Consider the following 15,167-nt stretch of genomic DNA (forward strand, 5'->3'; position numbering starts at 1 on the left):
TTCAGACTGGGCAGAAGGTTCACCTTCCAACAGGACAATGACTCTAAACACACAGCCAAGATAACAAAGGAGTGGCTACGGGACAACTCTGTGAATGTGCTTGAGTGGCCCAGCCAAGAGCCCAGACTTGAATCATATCTAACGTCTCTGGAGAGATCTGAAAATGGCTGTGCACCGATGCTCCCTATCCAACCTAATGGAGCTTGAGAGGTCCTGCAAAGAAGAATGGGAGAAACTGCCCAAAAATAGCATCATACTTAAAAAGACTTGAGGCTGCAATTGTTGCCAAAGGTGCTCCAACAAAGTATTGTTATACTTATGTACATGTGATATATATATATATATATTTATCAATTTCCAAAGATTTCAAATAAACTTGTTTTACATTGTCATTATGGGGCATTGTTTGTAGAATTTTGAGGAAAATAATGAATTTAAGACATTTTGGAATAAGGCTATAACATAACAAAATGTGGAAAAAGTACAGTGCTCTGAACACTTTCCAGATGCACTGTATTCAGCAGGCTTTAGTATAGCAAAAGTGTGAGATTTTATGTAACTTTTATATTTACAAATACTGAATTAGTGTGAGGGACATCTTATTAATAGGAACATGTTGATTTCATTACAAATACATTTTATAAACATATTCAGAGAGCTCCCATAGTGTCCATAACAGGGTTGAAGACTAATAGTGCCCATATCTTAAAATAATGACCAATAAAAATAGGGATTTGATGCCTGAGGTGGGAAAATATGTTTTTCTGGAAGTTAAATATGTCATTAATGTTGTGGGGTGTTCAGAAAAGTAATACTTTTGGGTAAAAAATCTAAAAATGTGAAAGCCCAAATTGTACCGGTTTCGTGGAATGACTCAGCAGTGTTTAAAACACTGCTCTCTTAAGAAACAGTTGAGTCAGATGTGTCTTGAAAAGAGGCATTGTATTGTGTTCATTAACATCTATAGCTGCTTTTCTACTGAAATTGCCTGGAACAATTTGTTCCAGGAACTTTTTCCCCCCAGACCTGTTGCTATCTGCGTTTCCATCGCAATCTAAAATACAGTGAAAATTAGGCAAATAGTCTGGTGACGTAGGTCTGCGCGCCTTTCTCAATAACAAGTACGCAAATTTCGGACTTGCGTCCTCGGTTTGGACTTCGCGAGTTTGACTTGGGAGTGTGAACTCCGGAAGTCCGGTAATTCTGCAAATGGAACAGCAGTGTAGGCTACTTGATAACATCAGCCAGCTCACATTGGCTACTGCAATTTTCACGAGAATGTTCTGGAAAGTGATTTTGAGCCTCTCTGTGATAGTGTACCACAAGGCGTCGCTCACTAGTGGATCTCAGACTTCTGGAGGGGATGTAGATTTGTAGTAGTGAGTGGAAGTAGGCTGGTGCTGAGCCTGTGGCTGTTCTATATGCAAGCATCAATGTCTTGAACTTGATGCGAGTCGCAACCGGTAGCCAGTGCAAGGAGATAAAGAGAGGTGTAACATGGGCTCTTTTGGGCTCGTTAAAGACCAGTCGTGTTGCTGCATTCTGAATCATTTGTAGAGGTTTGATTGTGCTTGATGGAAATCCAGCCAGAAGAGCATTGCAGTATGATATTCTTTCATCCATGCTGAGATGTCCTCCAGGCAGCCTGAGATCCATGCAGCTACCACTGGATCATCTGGTTGAAATGAGAGATAGAGCTGTGTGTCATCAGCATAGCAATGGTAGGAGAAGCCATGTGTCTGTATGATGGGACCCAGTGATGTTGTGTATATGGAGAAGAGGAGGGGTCCAAGAACTGATCCCTGAGGAACCCCAGTGACAAGTTGATGTGCTTTGGATACCTCCCCTCCCCAAGCCACCCTGAAAGACCTACCAGTGAGATAGGATTCAAACCAGCGGGTCTATAAGAGAAGTGTTTAATGTAGGTTTTTTGAACAGTGGGGTTACCCGAGCCTGCTTGAATGCAGTGGGGAAGGTGCCTGTGAGGAGAGATGTGTTGAGGGTGTGTGTGAGTGCTGGTAAGAGTGTAGGAGAGATTGCTTGGAGAAGGTGTGAGGTGATTGGGTCCAGAGGGCATGTTGTAGGATGCTGGAGAGGAGAAGTTTTGATACTTCTGCCTCAGTGAGGGGACAGATGGAGAAGATGGGAGTTTTAGCAGTGGGTGTGGTTGATTTGAAGTCCTGTGTGTGTGGGGCTGAGAACTGACTACTGATTGTTCTAGTTTTGTCTGTGAAGAATGTGGCGAAACGTCAGCTGTTATAGAAGTGGTGGGAGGTGGTGGAGGGGGACAGAGGAGAGAGTTTGCTCCGATGCTCACGAAGAACATCGGATAACCAGGGGTTAGAAGGGGTAGCCCGTGCTGGCCTGGAGGAGATAGGACAAATATCCAAGAGGTTAAAGTAGAGCATAAAGTGTCAGTTGCTGCTTCACATCCAGATATGAGAAATGGGTAGGTATGTCATGATGTCATTAATGACAGTTCTGTATTAATGTTGTTGAAACGATGGAAGTGCAACCATGTTACATCAGTTTTGAGAAACAGCCATGACTAGCTAGTTAATTTTTCTAATAAAGCATCGTGCAATGTTGGTTAAGCATCTTGTACAGAAACAGAACACTCTAGGAACCACATAACAAAACATAGAAAATAACCACTGATAACACACATATTGGTGGTGGAGAGTCATCTTCAAATGAAAGTAAATATCTACTTTGTTATGCAGCAAAATGGGTTACAAGCAGATTTTCTCCCAAAGTATTTCTCTCTTGAGTCTCGATCCCAAGATGCTACAGGAAGAAGATATTTTAGGGCTGAGAATTTGAAATTCAAGAGCCTTGTCCTGAATTTTGAGTACTTAAGATGTGAGAGAATCTTAATTAATTCAGTCCTGCATACGTTGCATATGTGTTTGAACTTTCTGTGTATCTCTCTGTGTGTGCTTTGGGTTTTACACTCTGAATCACTGCTTCTTGTTTCATGTTAGCTCTATTTAAAAGGCCATTCGTGGGTTATGAGTGGGTTAGATTGATGCAGCCGTCATGGACAAGGTCACTATGAGAGGAATTCCACATCAGCTCTATCTCTGTGCAGTCGTGTGGGGAAGACCAAGCATTTTCCCAACCTGCGATCTCTTCAGCACTGGCTTACAAATGAGCTTTTCACTGGATGTTTGTCAGTGTGACCTTGAATCGGACGTTAATAATGTCATCACATTGTGGAATGGTTTTTAATTAAATGGTTATGTGGAATCATTTATCCAGATTTGACAGCAGCTTCTGGTATTTTTGTATTCAAATGTTTTGTTTTTATGGTGAGTTTCGGCACATTGCTATTTCAATTCATTCATGTTTTGGAATGGGAAGCAGCAGAGAGTATATTAACTTCGCATTAACAAAGATGTCTATATTTTATCTGAATGTAAATGCATTTCTACTTTTGAATCTGTTATGCATGAGATTAGGTTTGTTAGGGGCCATATAGGTCATTCTGTGTATACATTGAGAATAGCCCTCTCATATTACATTCATAGACTGAAAATTGCTCCCAAGAGGATTATGTGGCCTTCATCAGCATTACTGTCCACTGTTAGTAAAATGGGAGCTGAAAAACATGAACCTAGCAATCAAACATTGATATTACTTTTCTGATGTCAAATTAACTTTAAGTTAAATACCTTCAATATTTTATCATCTTAGTCTGCCCGTCCCACCCAAGTAGTATGTGAAAGCAATTGCATTTTAAACATTTAGTTTATGTGACTTTGAATTATTACATAATTGAGTACTGAATAGAGGTTTGATATGTTGACAGAGTTAGGCTGGTTGTTCAATATGTCAACAACTGAACAAGCACAATGTCACAATATCAATAGTTTCAATATTTCTAACATGTACTAAAAAGTACAGTTTATGTTGTTGTTGTTGTTTGCAAGTCTACATACAATTAATAAATAAGAAACATTTGTTGACTTCACCCTACTATGCCACATTATCATTGATTTCATGCATATTAGTATATTAGGATTTGCAGTAACACTTTAAAATAAGGTTAAATTTGTTTATTATAGTTAATGAATTAAGTATCAATAAACAACATTTTAACTAACAATAAATAAATCAAAGTTCTGGCATTAAACTCTAGATGGCGCAGTCCTATAGGTCTAACTCAATCTGACATGTTGACATCATTATCACATGGCACAGCTGATTGGTTCTCTCCTGTATCGGTAGCCAATGAGCTCGCTGCTCAACATTCAAATACTTGGCTAGAGCTTGCTGTAGCAGTCACAGTGCGCTTCAGAAACCCTCCACCTTCCGCAGCTCCACCTGTATAGATCTGCTACGGGTTGATCATGTATGCTATATGGGGGTTATTTCATGTATGTTATATGTGCAGCAGCAGTATTTCTTACATGCTCACAGCAGCATGTTGTGGATGTATGGGCAGTAGCAAGTCTCGGTACTTGCTCTGCAGCAGCAGCAGCGGTGCAGATCTATTCCGCCAAGACCAAACACATTAACATTGTCATGTACATTACCATGCCAATCTCTTCGAGAGTTGCCATGACAGAACTTTTATTACAGATTTTTTTTATATCATTCATTCATTCATTCACTGTGAAATGACAATTAATGAATAAATAATTTTATTTTTTATTACCGAACATTAATAATCATAAACTTTTAAATTTTGTTACAAATTAATCCTTATTATAAAGTGTTATCAGTTTTTCCGTATCAGCTAGTTTATGGCCCATTTAATGAAAATCATTATCTGTATGAAAACAGCTTCTTCTGAATCTGCTTTCAGTGACTATTGCAAAACCATCAAACAGCATCTGGCCCACGTGGTTTTGAAACGTAGTTAGCAAATCCTTTATCCTTAGATGACCTTGTGAGTCAATAAAGACTGACTGTGCTTCCATGAGTTATTTAATTAAGTAAATGTACTACACTGGTTATCCTTGATGTGATCATTATAGCTTTGCATTTGATAGCGTAAGGGAGTTTTACTGGTACTATATTGCATTACAGAGTATTTGTCTCAAATACAGATGACACTGACTCTTGATACATGGACAACAGAACTGAAAATGCCTTTTTAAAGATAATCTAATGTCATATTTTTTGTATTTTCAAGGTGGAAATGTTGGTATTTTTAATCTGATGTCTCATTTATGTGTTTCTCTGTTTCTCTCCCAGCAGGTATGCACACCAGTATCAGTGAGATTTTGAAGGCGAAAACGCTAAAATCGTCTCGCCGCAGTTTGCCGTGTCTGGCTCAGAGTCAGACACATCCTCAGAACCTCAATCACTTCCTCTCTGTGCCTCTGAGTCCTGAACCCAAAACATACAGTCACAGCGTCAGTGCCTCCTGCACACACATCACACCTCCTCCCACAGGTAAGCACTAGCAAACTTGTCTTTGTGAAACTTGTCTTTGTGTTTTAGTATGCTTGTAGTTAGCAAACTAACCTATTAACCTGATAAGAAAGCATGCCTTATGAAATGTAGTAATCATATCAACCTTTTGGGCTTTCATTGTGAGATATGGTAATACCAACACAATACCATGATTATGCATAAGTATTTTACATATTGACAGACCCGAAAGCTCACTCTGCGATTTCTTTCAGTTGGCATGAGGACATGATACTGGCTGCATCTTGTTCTGTCGAGTTAAATGTTGAACATGGCGATGTTTCCACACGTAGAGATAAAAGACACACACAGTCCCTCACTCCATTGCCTATGAGGAGTTAACTGATGTGTTAACTCGTGCTGTAGACAAACTCAGTTAGAATTGGCCTGAGGAAGAACTGAAAGTGTCCCACATTCATTTAGACAAATGTTTTCTATCAGGTCAAAGCACGTATCCTCCTCGTAGGCGGTTTTCTTTCTTCCAGGATCTCCACAACAAGAGGTCCTGGGAGCAGCCTTATTCGACTTGATTACGTCAACCCATGATGACTAATTGTTCATCTATTATGGGGCTGACAGACCATGGGAACTGGCTCATCCTGTAGAGGACCATCATTACCCTCCAGAACATGTAAAGTTAAATCTATTATGACTGGCTGGGGCATCACAGTACTCCATCGTTCTGTCTGAACTCTGCCAGGCCGTTGACCTCAATGCAAATGGCCTGCACGATTGGCCATTCAGTGGCAGGAATGACTGCCATGAAGCTGCACCTGTGGTTAAACCTGGCTCAGCAGTCCAGTTGAAAGCTGGACCTCCCGATCTGCCAGATAAGATCAGCCCTGATGCCGAGGCGTTCAGGGTTCTGAGGGCAAGCCCCCTCGGGGGAGAGTGTCACATCAAAACATTGTGTGCTCTTTCATTCTCAATGCCCTTAAGGGTCTATCTTGTTAAACCCGCCACATTCTGTGTTTTGGGGAGGCAGCATTTCCCAGTGAGTTCTCTGCACAGCACCACTGCTGGAGCATAGTGCCTGTCCCCTCCTCGGAGGGTACTGGGGAACAAGAGGTTGTTAGGACTGTCTTCCTATTCGTCATGCTGTCGAATGATCAAAGGTATCAAAATGCTCGCTCTTGTCTACCTGACTGACATGAGGTAGAGCTTGAGATATGCAGGGTGAGTGACTAGCAGAAAACAGCCAAACTTCAGAACCAAGGGACTGATTGGAAAAGCGGTGCCCAACAGGGCTTAGTCGGGCCAACGTGCCCTAAAAGCCTCTTGTACTCTGGGCACAGGGGCAGTCATGGCTTAATGGTTAGAGAGTTGGGCTTGTAACCCAAAGGTCATGGGTTCAAGTCTCGATAATAGCAGGGATTGTAGGTGGGGGGAGTGAATGACCAGCGCTGTCTTCCATCTTCAATACCACGACTGAGGTGAGACCCTTGAGCAAGGCACGAATCTCCAACTGCTTTGTATGTGCACTTGGATGGGTTAAATGCAGAGCACCATACTTGGCCAAATATCACATCACTTGTAAGGTACCCTCTGAAGAGGGGTCAGATGCCGCAGGGAACTGCTGCCTCCTGAAACAGAAACTATATACGTTCCAAGGCTGTAATCAAATATTTAAGATATAGTTTAAGAGTGCCACAAGATAAATGTTTCCATAACAGAGTGCCCATGAGCAAAAATGACAGTATGCAGGTCAGATACTTCTAGGGCTTCATACATTAGCAGAGTACCACAGCCAGTGAGATGATTGGGATGTTTTCTCCAGGTTTTATAGACCTCCTTGGTGCAAACTAAATCAGGTCCAAACCATGAACTATTGTCACTCAGGTAATGGTTTAGTTCTACTGTTGTTCTTAGAACTGTCACTACAAAAGGCAGACCACACACCATGCTGGTTTCATCTGGACAGAGGAGAACTAACCTGCCCCCCACCCCACCCCCGACTAAGCTTGGTTTCTCCCAAGTTTTTTTTTTTTTCCATTTCTGTCACCAATGGAGTTTTGGTTCCTTGCCACTTTTGCCTTTTGCTTGCTTAGTTGGGGACACAATGTCTGGCAATGTTGTTGTTTTTGAAGAGAACCGAACTGAGCTGGTCGATAACATAACTGAATCAACAATGAACTGACTTTAACTGAAAAATTGACAGTTTACTATTGTCTTGCTACATTATTGATACACTATATTCCTATTTAAGACTGTAAAGCTGCTTTGACACAATCTGTATTGTATAAAGCTCTATATAAATAAAGGTGACGTGACTTGACCTTAATTTTCTCTGTATGCATGTGGACCGAAGCCACAGATTAACTATAAAAATCAGCTGGCTTAAAAAGGACCATCTCATTATCCATTATTCATTCTGTAATTGTGTTGACCTCATCAGGTCAGGTGCTTTTGCTAAAAGATCTCCTGGCAGGAGTGTTGTATCAAAATGATGGCCATTAGTGGCTGGTACTAAACTCAAGGGAAAATGTAATGCTTTTCTTAGAAGAGTCCGGCGATGTCAGCACTTGGAAATGCTTCCAGCATATTCGCTAAGAACCTTGTGCAGCACCTGTAGAGCTAATGAGGGTTACTGGCTGCAGCAGTCAGCAGTAATCTCAGTACACAGAAGATAAAAGTGGACAAATTTTGGTGATCGAAGCACTAACTTTGTGGTAGCAGAAATTTAAAGGCTCGTTGCTTGAATTCAAAGCCCTTTGTCAATCGAAACCCAACCTGTCAAGTCCAATTAGGTATATAATACCTGAAGAAAGCTATTCCCAGTCTCACTGACAGTTTGACAAGCGCTGTATGCCTCTAGAAGTATGAGGCTATGAATCCCATGTGACTAATTATGCTTAAGTAAACATGATAAATACTATAGCAGACATTTTACACAAGGCTAAGACTAGGAATAAATGAGAAAACAGCTGATAATTTTCACATCCATATTCATCACCATTTAATTTTAACGAGTTAATCTCATAAAACCCAGTGTTTATCTCTTGGACAGACACTAGTCAGGATGTCTACATGGAAGAGAGGGAGGTGGCGGAGGTTGAGCCTAAAACGGATGAAACGTTCCTCGTCCAGAAAAAGCCTGTGTCCAGAGCAAAGCTAGAGGCCCGCACAGACTCCATACAGGTACAACATCTGTCCACTTACCTGCTGATGTACTGCCAACCCAGCTTCAAAATCTATGTTTGATGATGAATTAAATCAGATCTCGAGTAGCATTTTTTGCCTGCCTTAAGTAGCTCCCTTTTTTCAAGTGCCTTTTATAATCACATAAACGTTTTCCTTTTTTTTTCTCTCACAATTAAATGTTTCAGCAACATATCGAGATGTTCAATAATGATGTCAATTTGCAAGCCAACACTGAAAAATTCATAAGTACAAAAATGTCTGTGGTAAAGAGTCTTTCCCGTTTCGTTCTACAACATAAATTACAGTCATACCTCAAAAGTAGGGCTGCACGATTAATCGAATGCGATTGTCATGCGCATTTTGTTAGTAAAGCCGGTTCTGTAATTAGCAGTAAATCATCATCACGTGCTTTCAGATGGAGTAGAATTTACTACACCGAGCCGTAGTTCACTGACAAGCTACGCAAAAAAATTGTAAATCCGTCTGTGAGATGATGTGGCTTCTTACACAGAATAAGGCACGCAACACATTTCATAGTATTTAAGCAGTGATAAAGGCATTGCATTATAAATAGACTTTATTTTAATGAAAATTATAATAATAAGAACTCAGATAAACCGTATATTGCCGTAGTTGTGTGTTTATTAGTCACGCTGAATCAATGAAAGCAGTTAAATCTTCTGTTTATTCAGCTGCAGCGCTAGGCATTTTCTGGGTTTCTTCTGCGAGGCGTATTTGGAGTTTCAGCGCGAGAGCGCCCTCTGGCCTTTGGATGGAGATTTACTGCTGATCACAGAACCGTGCTTCACTGAAAGATACGCATGACAATCGCAGCTTCTGTCGAATCGCGATCTCGATTCCATTTCGATTTATCGTGCAGCCCTACTCAAAAGGGAATTTTGACATTCCTGAGGGAAACCCACGGCTTAAATGTTTTAGGACTAAAACTTAACAGAATTATTGTTTCATATGTTCTAATAAAATCTTATTAAATGCTCTGATTAATTTTCAGGGGAACAATCTAGAAAACCCCTCAGGATTGATGTTTAGAGATGGGAAGAAGCGCATTGACTATATATTAGTCTATAAGAAATCCAGCCCTCAGGTGGAGAAGAGGTGCACATTTGAGAGGAACCTGCGGGCGGAAGGGCTAATGCTGGAGAAGGAGGTACAGAACAAAATCTTTCACTAGATGACAGTGGTATTTTAAAGGTCATTTGTTTGGATTTATTATTTTGCCCTTAAAGTCCCCATGAAATCAAAATTAAAGTTTTTTGGGCTCCAAAACAGTGACAAAATTCGCATTTAGAAGATATAAGCATTCAAAGCCTGCAAGTTCGTCACTTCCGCCAAAACGGCTCAACGATTTTTTTGACGTCACATCGTACTTCAGCTTCTCATCAAACTTTCTGTCCAATCAAATGCTCTCTAGAATCCGAAGCGCCCGCCCCCTACACTATAAAATAGACGCTGCTGAAATCGGTCACTTGTCCACAGAATTAGTATTTTCTGTACAGTGAATGGCACGTAGTGCACTATATAGGGGACAGGGAACGATTCAAACAGTGTAAATTTGCACCGCACACACACTCTGCTCCGGTCCAGAGACACGATAGCACAGAGCGGATCACATGCGCGAGTCGGCGCAGACCACAAAATGTATCGGAGCTATTTGAATTCTACACAGAATGCTATATTTTATAGCAATATAGATGAGATTGTGGCTGGCATAACCTGTCAAATGCGGCTTTACGGAGCTCAACGGCTCTGAACGTCTCTAGCCCAAGCTGTGATATAAACTAACGCTATTGGCTATTTTAAAAAGGGGCGGGGCTGCTTGATATGTCCCGCCCTGTCTTCCTGTTTCAGTTAAAATGACGTCAACACATAGAGTAACACTGCGTGTTTCTAAGCATTTCAGGGGACCTTTAAGGAAAGATCACAGAATAGAACGATCAGGGTTATTTTGGCAGCTTTTGAGTGCTAGCAGAAAATAGACACTAGCTCTGTTCCAAAGTGAGCTGACTTGCTGTCTGCTGTCTACAGGCCGCTTCCTTCTAATGCATCCTCTCTGAAATGAAACCTCAGAAGTAAAACTCTTCATAGACAACTCTGCACAGCACTCAAATAGCATTTCTAATGTGATGGAAAGTCAGGAACCTTCACTCACATTTGATTCATATAGAGTCTGATGTTAGCATGCTACTATGCTAGCTACTTAATATTCTACTAAATGTAAATGTAATATAATATAAGTATTCTCATCTGAAACAAGTAGAGGTTTGGACCCAGAAACAGTGTTTGATATGTCACAGATACCAGATAAGTTTTAGAACCAACCTAATGTCAGTTAAGAGTCAAAAACTCAAGGAGTCTGCATTATTTAATTTTATGTGTCTTATGTGGTTTTCTTAGGTAACTCTTAATGTTCTATATTGGTAGCTGAACACCTGAACTCTACTTTATCAAACCTACTTTTCTTCTCCCAGATCTGTCATACCATTTTTATACTGTAGCACTCCAGCATTAGTCATACTAGTTTTTGCCTATAGGCTACAGCTCTTTTGGAGGTGTGTCTGTAATGTCTAAACATACAGTACAGTTTAAGTTTAACCTTTTCTCAAGCTTGGTAACAACATCAGCTTTTCTTAGTTCTGCTACTTTACACAGATCCAAATAAGTTTTGACACTTACATTGATATATTTACATTGATGTACTCTCATTAAAAAAGGCTCAAAATGTTGTTCCCACTAGTTACACTTGAATGAATAACGAGGGGTTGTAGACTGAATGATCATTTAGTAGGGGCTACACTCTTAAAAATAAAGGTGCTTCAAAAGGTTCTTCAAGCGATGCCATAGAAGAACCATTTTTGGTTCCACAAAGAACCCTTCAGTCAAAGGTTCTTTAAAGAACCATCTCTTTCTTACCTTTTTATAATCTGAAGAACCTTCTTTCGCCACAAAGAACCTTTTGTGAAACAGAAAGGTTCTTCAGATGTTAAAGGTTCTTTATGGAACCATTTAGACAAAAAGGTTCTTCTATGGCATCGTGAAGCACCTTTATTTTTAAGAGTGTAGTTTAGAACCATATGTGGATTTTTAATTAGGATCATATTTTAGTCATATTTCTAATACATAATATAATACAAATGTAATTCCTGCTATGTAGAATGAGCCCAAATGATATAATTCCTAGGGATCTTGCATCTGTTTTAATAGGAGAAATCATGTTGTAACCGGGTTGTACACAAAACTAGCTACTGTCAGTCCTGTGTTCCCGTGTCTTGTGTTTTTCTCCCCATGTTCTCCCCATGACCTAGTTTCTCCCTCATGTATGATTATGTTCATTAGTTCCAGGTGTGTCTTGTTATTTCCATGATCAGTTCCATAATTTAATCCCTGTGTGTTTCCATGTCCAGCGTCCGGTATTGTTCGTCGACCCCTCGTTCTACGTGTGTGTTCTTGCCTGTTCCATGTGCTCCTGTATTTGGATGAATAAAGAGTGTTGAATGTTAATCCCCTTTGTCTCCTCGTCTCCTCCACAGTAGACAGATCGTGACAGCTACTTTTCATATGATGCTAATTTAATTTAATTTTATCTTTAATATTTTAGATCACAAATTGAGTAGTTCTCATTCTAAATAACATGAGGTCAGACTTCTAGGAGAACGATAGTGTTTTAACTCAGAACACTTGCTTGCTTAAATTATTATTAATTTTTAATTATAATTGTATTACTTTTTTCTGTTTATTGCAAAAAAATCTGAAATGTATTTAGACATTTAGAGTTGTAAAAATGCTCGTAAAATGAACAAAAATTTTATTTCATATACGTTTTTCTTATATGATTATTTTTTGAAAACTGTCTGCTCAAAAACTTCAGTTCCCAATATTATAAAACCAATGCATCTAATTGATTATATGTCTGTTATATGCCAATATTGACTTGTTTTTCACTTTGACAGCCCTCATTAACAAACAGTGATATCCTGTTTGTGAAGATTCATGCGCCGTGGGACACGCTGTGTAAATATGCTGAGCAGATGAACATTAGAATGCCCTTCAGGTAGAGATCACTGTCACCATACTGTACTACACTTCATACTGTACTGCACGTGAATGCATTGTGACCGTGTGATTTATATTTTTATAGGAAAAAGTGTTACTTCACAGACTGGAAGAAAAAAACTATGGGCAGGTAGGATATTACAGAGTTCTTACTGTTCTGTGTTTACACATATTTGGCTGATATTTAATGATTTCATTTTATTTGCATTAAAGTCAAAAGCTTCTTCAGTACCTCAATTTTGTTTATTTTCTTCAAATTAAATTTGAGTCAGACTTTAGCTGTGGGGAATAAATATCTTATAGAGTTAATTAGCCCGATATTTGTTGTACGTCTCAGGGGACGAAATCACCTCTGAGTTAATCAAGCTTGATTTAAATTACATCAGAAAAGAATTCAATTTTAGAATTGAAATGCAGAAACTACCATTAATAACTCTGCTCTGTCATTTTTTAGTCTGCTCGTTGGAGATAATATCTAACTTTTGAGAAATGCTAATGCAAACGTATGTCTATAGTCGATTTCAGTTGAGATTTCGTCAGCTGAAGAGCTGGCTGCCCAGAAACCCCATGAAACTGGATAAAGAGGCATTACCAGACCTGGAGGAAACCGACTGCTACACCGCCCCCTTCAGCAGGGCCAGAATGCACCAGTACGTCCCTCATCCATGACCTTGTTATAACCAAATCTCATATCTTCTCAGAAAAACTCATATACTTTATGTATACAGAAAAAAAGTCAGTGGCACCTTTTGCTTTCTGTGGATATGATACTGCAATTGAATAGCCATGGTCTCATATACATTTCAGCCATGGTTTGCTAACTTAAGCTGAAACCACAATCCCACAACCTTCATCCACCCATGAGCTCAAGGGACTTATAGTGTCCACCACAGATTTTAGCCTCAGCTGACCCTTTTAGAACAGATTTTATGATGGAGGCACTTTCAGACGTACTTGATGTACTTGAACCTGATGACTATTTGTGAATGTTTGAGTTATTGGTTGCTGACATCCACTTTACAGATCAGAGATCAGTGGATATGCATGACCTGACAAAGAACTGTGTCCTGGGGCAGTAGAGTTAGTTTTTGTTAAGTGGGTGCTGTTAGTAAGGCTTTATTTGAGGCCGGCCAGAGGTTTTGAATGCACAGAAATGTTGGAAGAGGGCAAGTAAGGTTTAACCTGACAAACAAACTGTTATAACCAAATCTCATATCTTCTCAGAAAAACTCATATACTTTATGTATACAGAAAAAAAGTCAGTGGCACCTTTTGCTTTCTGTGAATATGATACTGCAATTGAATAGCCATGGTCTCATATACATTTCAGCCATGGTTTGCTAACTTAAGCTGAAACCACAATCCCACAACCTTCATCCACCCATGAGCTCAAGGGACTTATAGTGTCCACCACAGATTTTAGCCTCAGCTGACCCTTTTAGAACAGATTTTATGATGGAGGCACTTTCAGACCACGTACTTGATGTACTTGAACCTGATGACTATTTGTGAATGTTTGAGTTATTGGTTGCTGACATCCACTTTACAGATCAGAGATATGCATGACCTGACAAAGAACTGTGTCCTGGGGCAGTAGAGTTAGTTTTTGTTAAGTGGGTGCTGTTAGTAAGGCTTTATTTGAGGCCGGCCAGAGGTTTTGAATGCACAGAAATGTTGGAAGAGGGCAAAATTGACCCAATTGAGCATCTCTGGAGAGACCTAAAAATGGCTGTCCACCAACGTTTACCATCCAACCTGACAGAACTGGAGAGGATCTGCAAGGAGGAGTGGCAGAGGATCCCCAAATCCAGGTGTGAAAAACTTGTTGCATCTTTCCCAAAAAGACTCATGGCTGTATTAGATCAAAAGGGTGCTTCTACTAAATACTGAGCAAAGGGTCTGAATACTTAGGACCATGTGATATTTCAGTTTTTCTTTTTTAATAAATCTGCAAAAATGTCAACAATTCTGTGTTTTTCTGTCAATATGGGGTGCTGTGTGTACATTAATGAGGAAAAAAAAATAACTTAAATGATTTTAGCAAAAGGCTGCAATATAACAAAGAGTGAAAAATTAAGGGGGTCTGAATACTTTCCCTACCCACTGTATACAGCTACTCCAATCTTGATTGGTGCTGCATCACTCGTGACGTGTGACGGCAAAAAAGTTATATAGTATTCCTGCAACTAGTGATGGGGTAACACATTACAAGTTACGCAAGTTACTGAAGATAATCAGATTCTTTTCCCTAAGTAACTAGTAAAGTAACGCATTACTTTTAAATTTACAAGAAAAATTACTTTTTTAAAATAAATAACTCAGCTCAGGTGACAAAAAGTAATGCAAAAGTAACAAAATGCATTGCTTTCCGCAAGTAATGCAATTAGTTACTTTTTGTGCAGTAACACAATATTGTAATGCATTAAAATTTCACAATTATAGTGACCAAAATTATTATGGTTATCAGTATTATCACGGTATTGTTCAAATGTGCTGGAGATGTTAAAAAAGTTCTGACATAAATCACTTCACCA

The 15,167-nt window shown here is 39.6% G+C and overlaps 1 protein-coding gene across 1 annotated transcript in view; it reads left to right on the top strand.

Annotated features, from left to right (window-relative positions):
* Positions 1–15,167, top strand: part of ano3 (anoctamin 3) — an 84,957-nt gene that overhangs the window by 22,214 nt on the left and 47,576 nt on the right. The window contains exons 2-7 of the mRNA XM_016256290.1: positions 5,203–5,403; positions 8,429–8,559; positions 9,575–9,730; positions 12,531–12,631; positions 12,719–12,763; positions 13,149–13,283. Of these exons, the coding sequence (XP_016111776.1) occupies positions 5,203–5,403; positions 8,429–8,559; positions 9,575–9,730; positions 12,531–12,631; positions 12,719–12,763; positions 13,149–13,283 (769 nt within the window). The remainder of the gene's footprint in view (positions 1–5,202; positions 5,404–8,428; positions 8,560–9,574; positions 9,731–12,530; positions 12,632–12,718; positions 12,764–13,148; positions 13,284–15,167) is intronic.

The sequence above is a fragment of the Sinocyclocheilus grahami genome, unplaced genomic scaffold (assembly GCF_001515645.1).
Source record: "Sinocyclocheilus grahami isolate Dianchi unplaced genomic scaffold, SAMN03320097.WGS_v1.1 scaffold1413.1, whole genome shotgun sequence".
Taxonomy (NCBI): domain Eukaryota; kingdom Metazoa; phylum Chordata; class Actinopteri; order Cypriniformes; family Cyprinidae; genus Sinocyclocheilus; species Sinocyclocheilus grahami.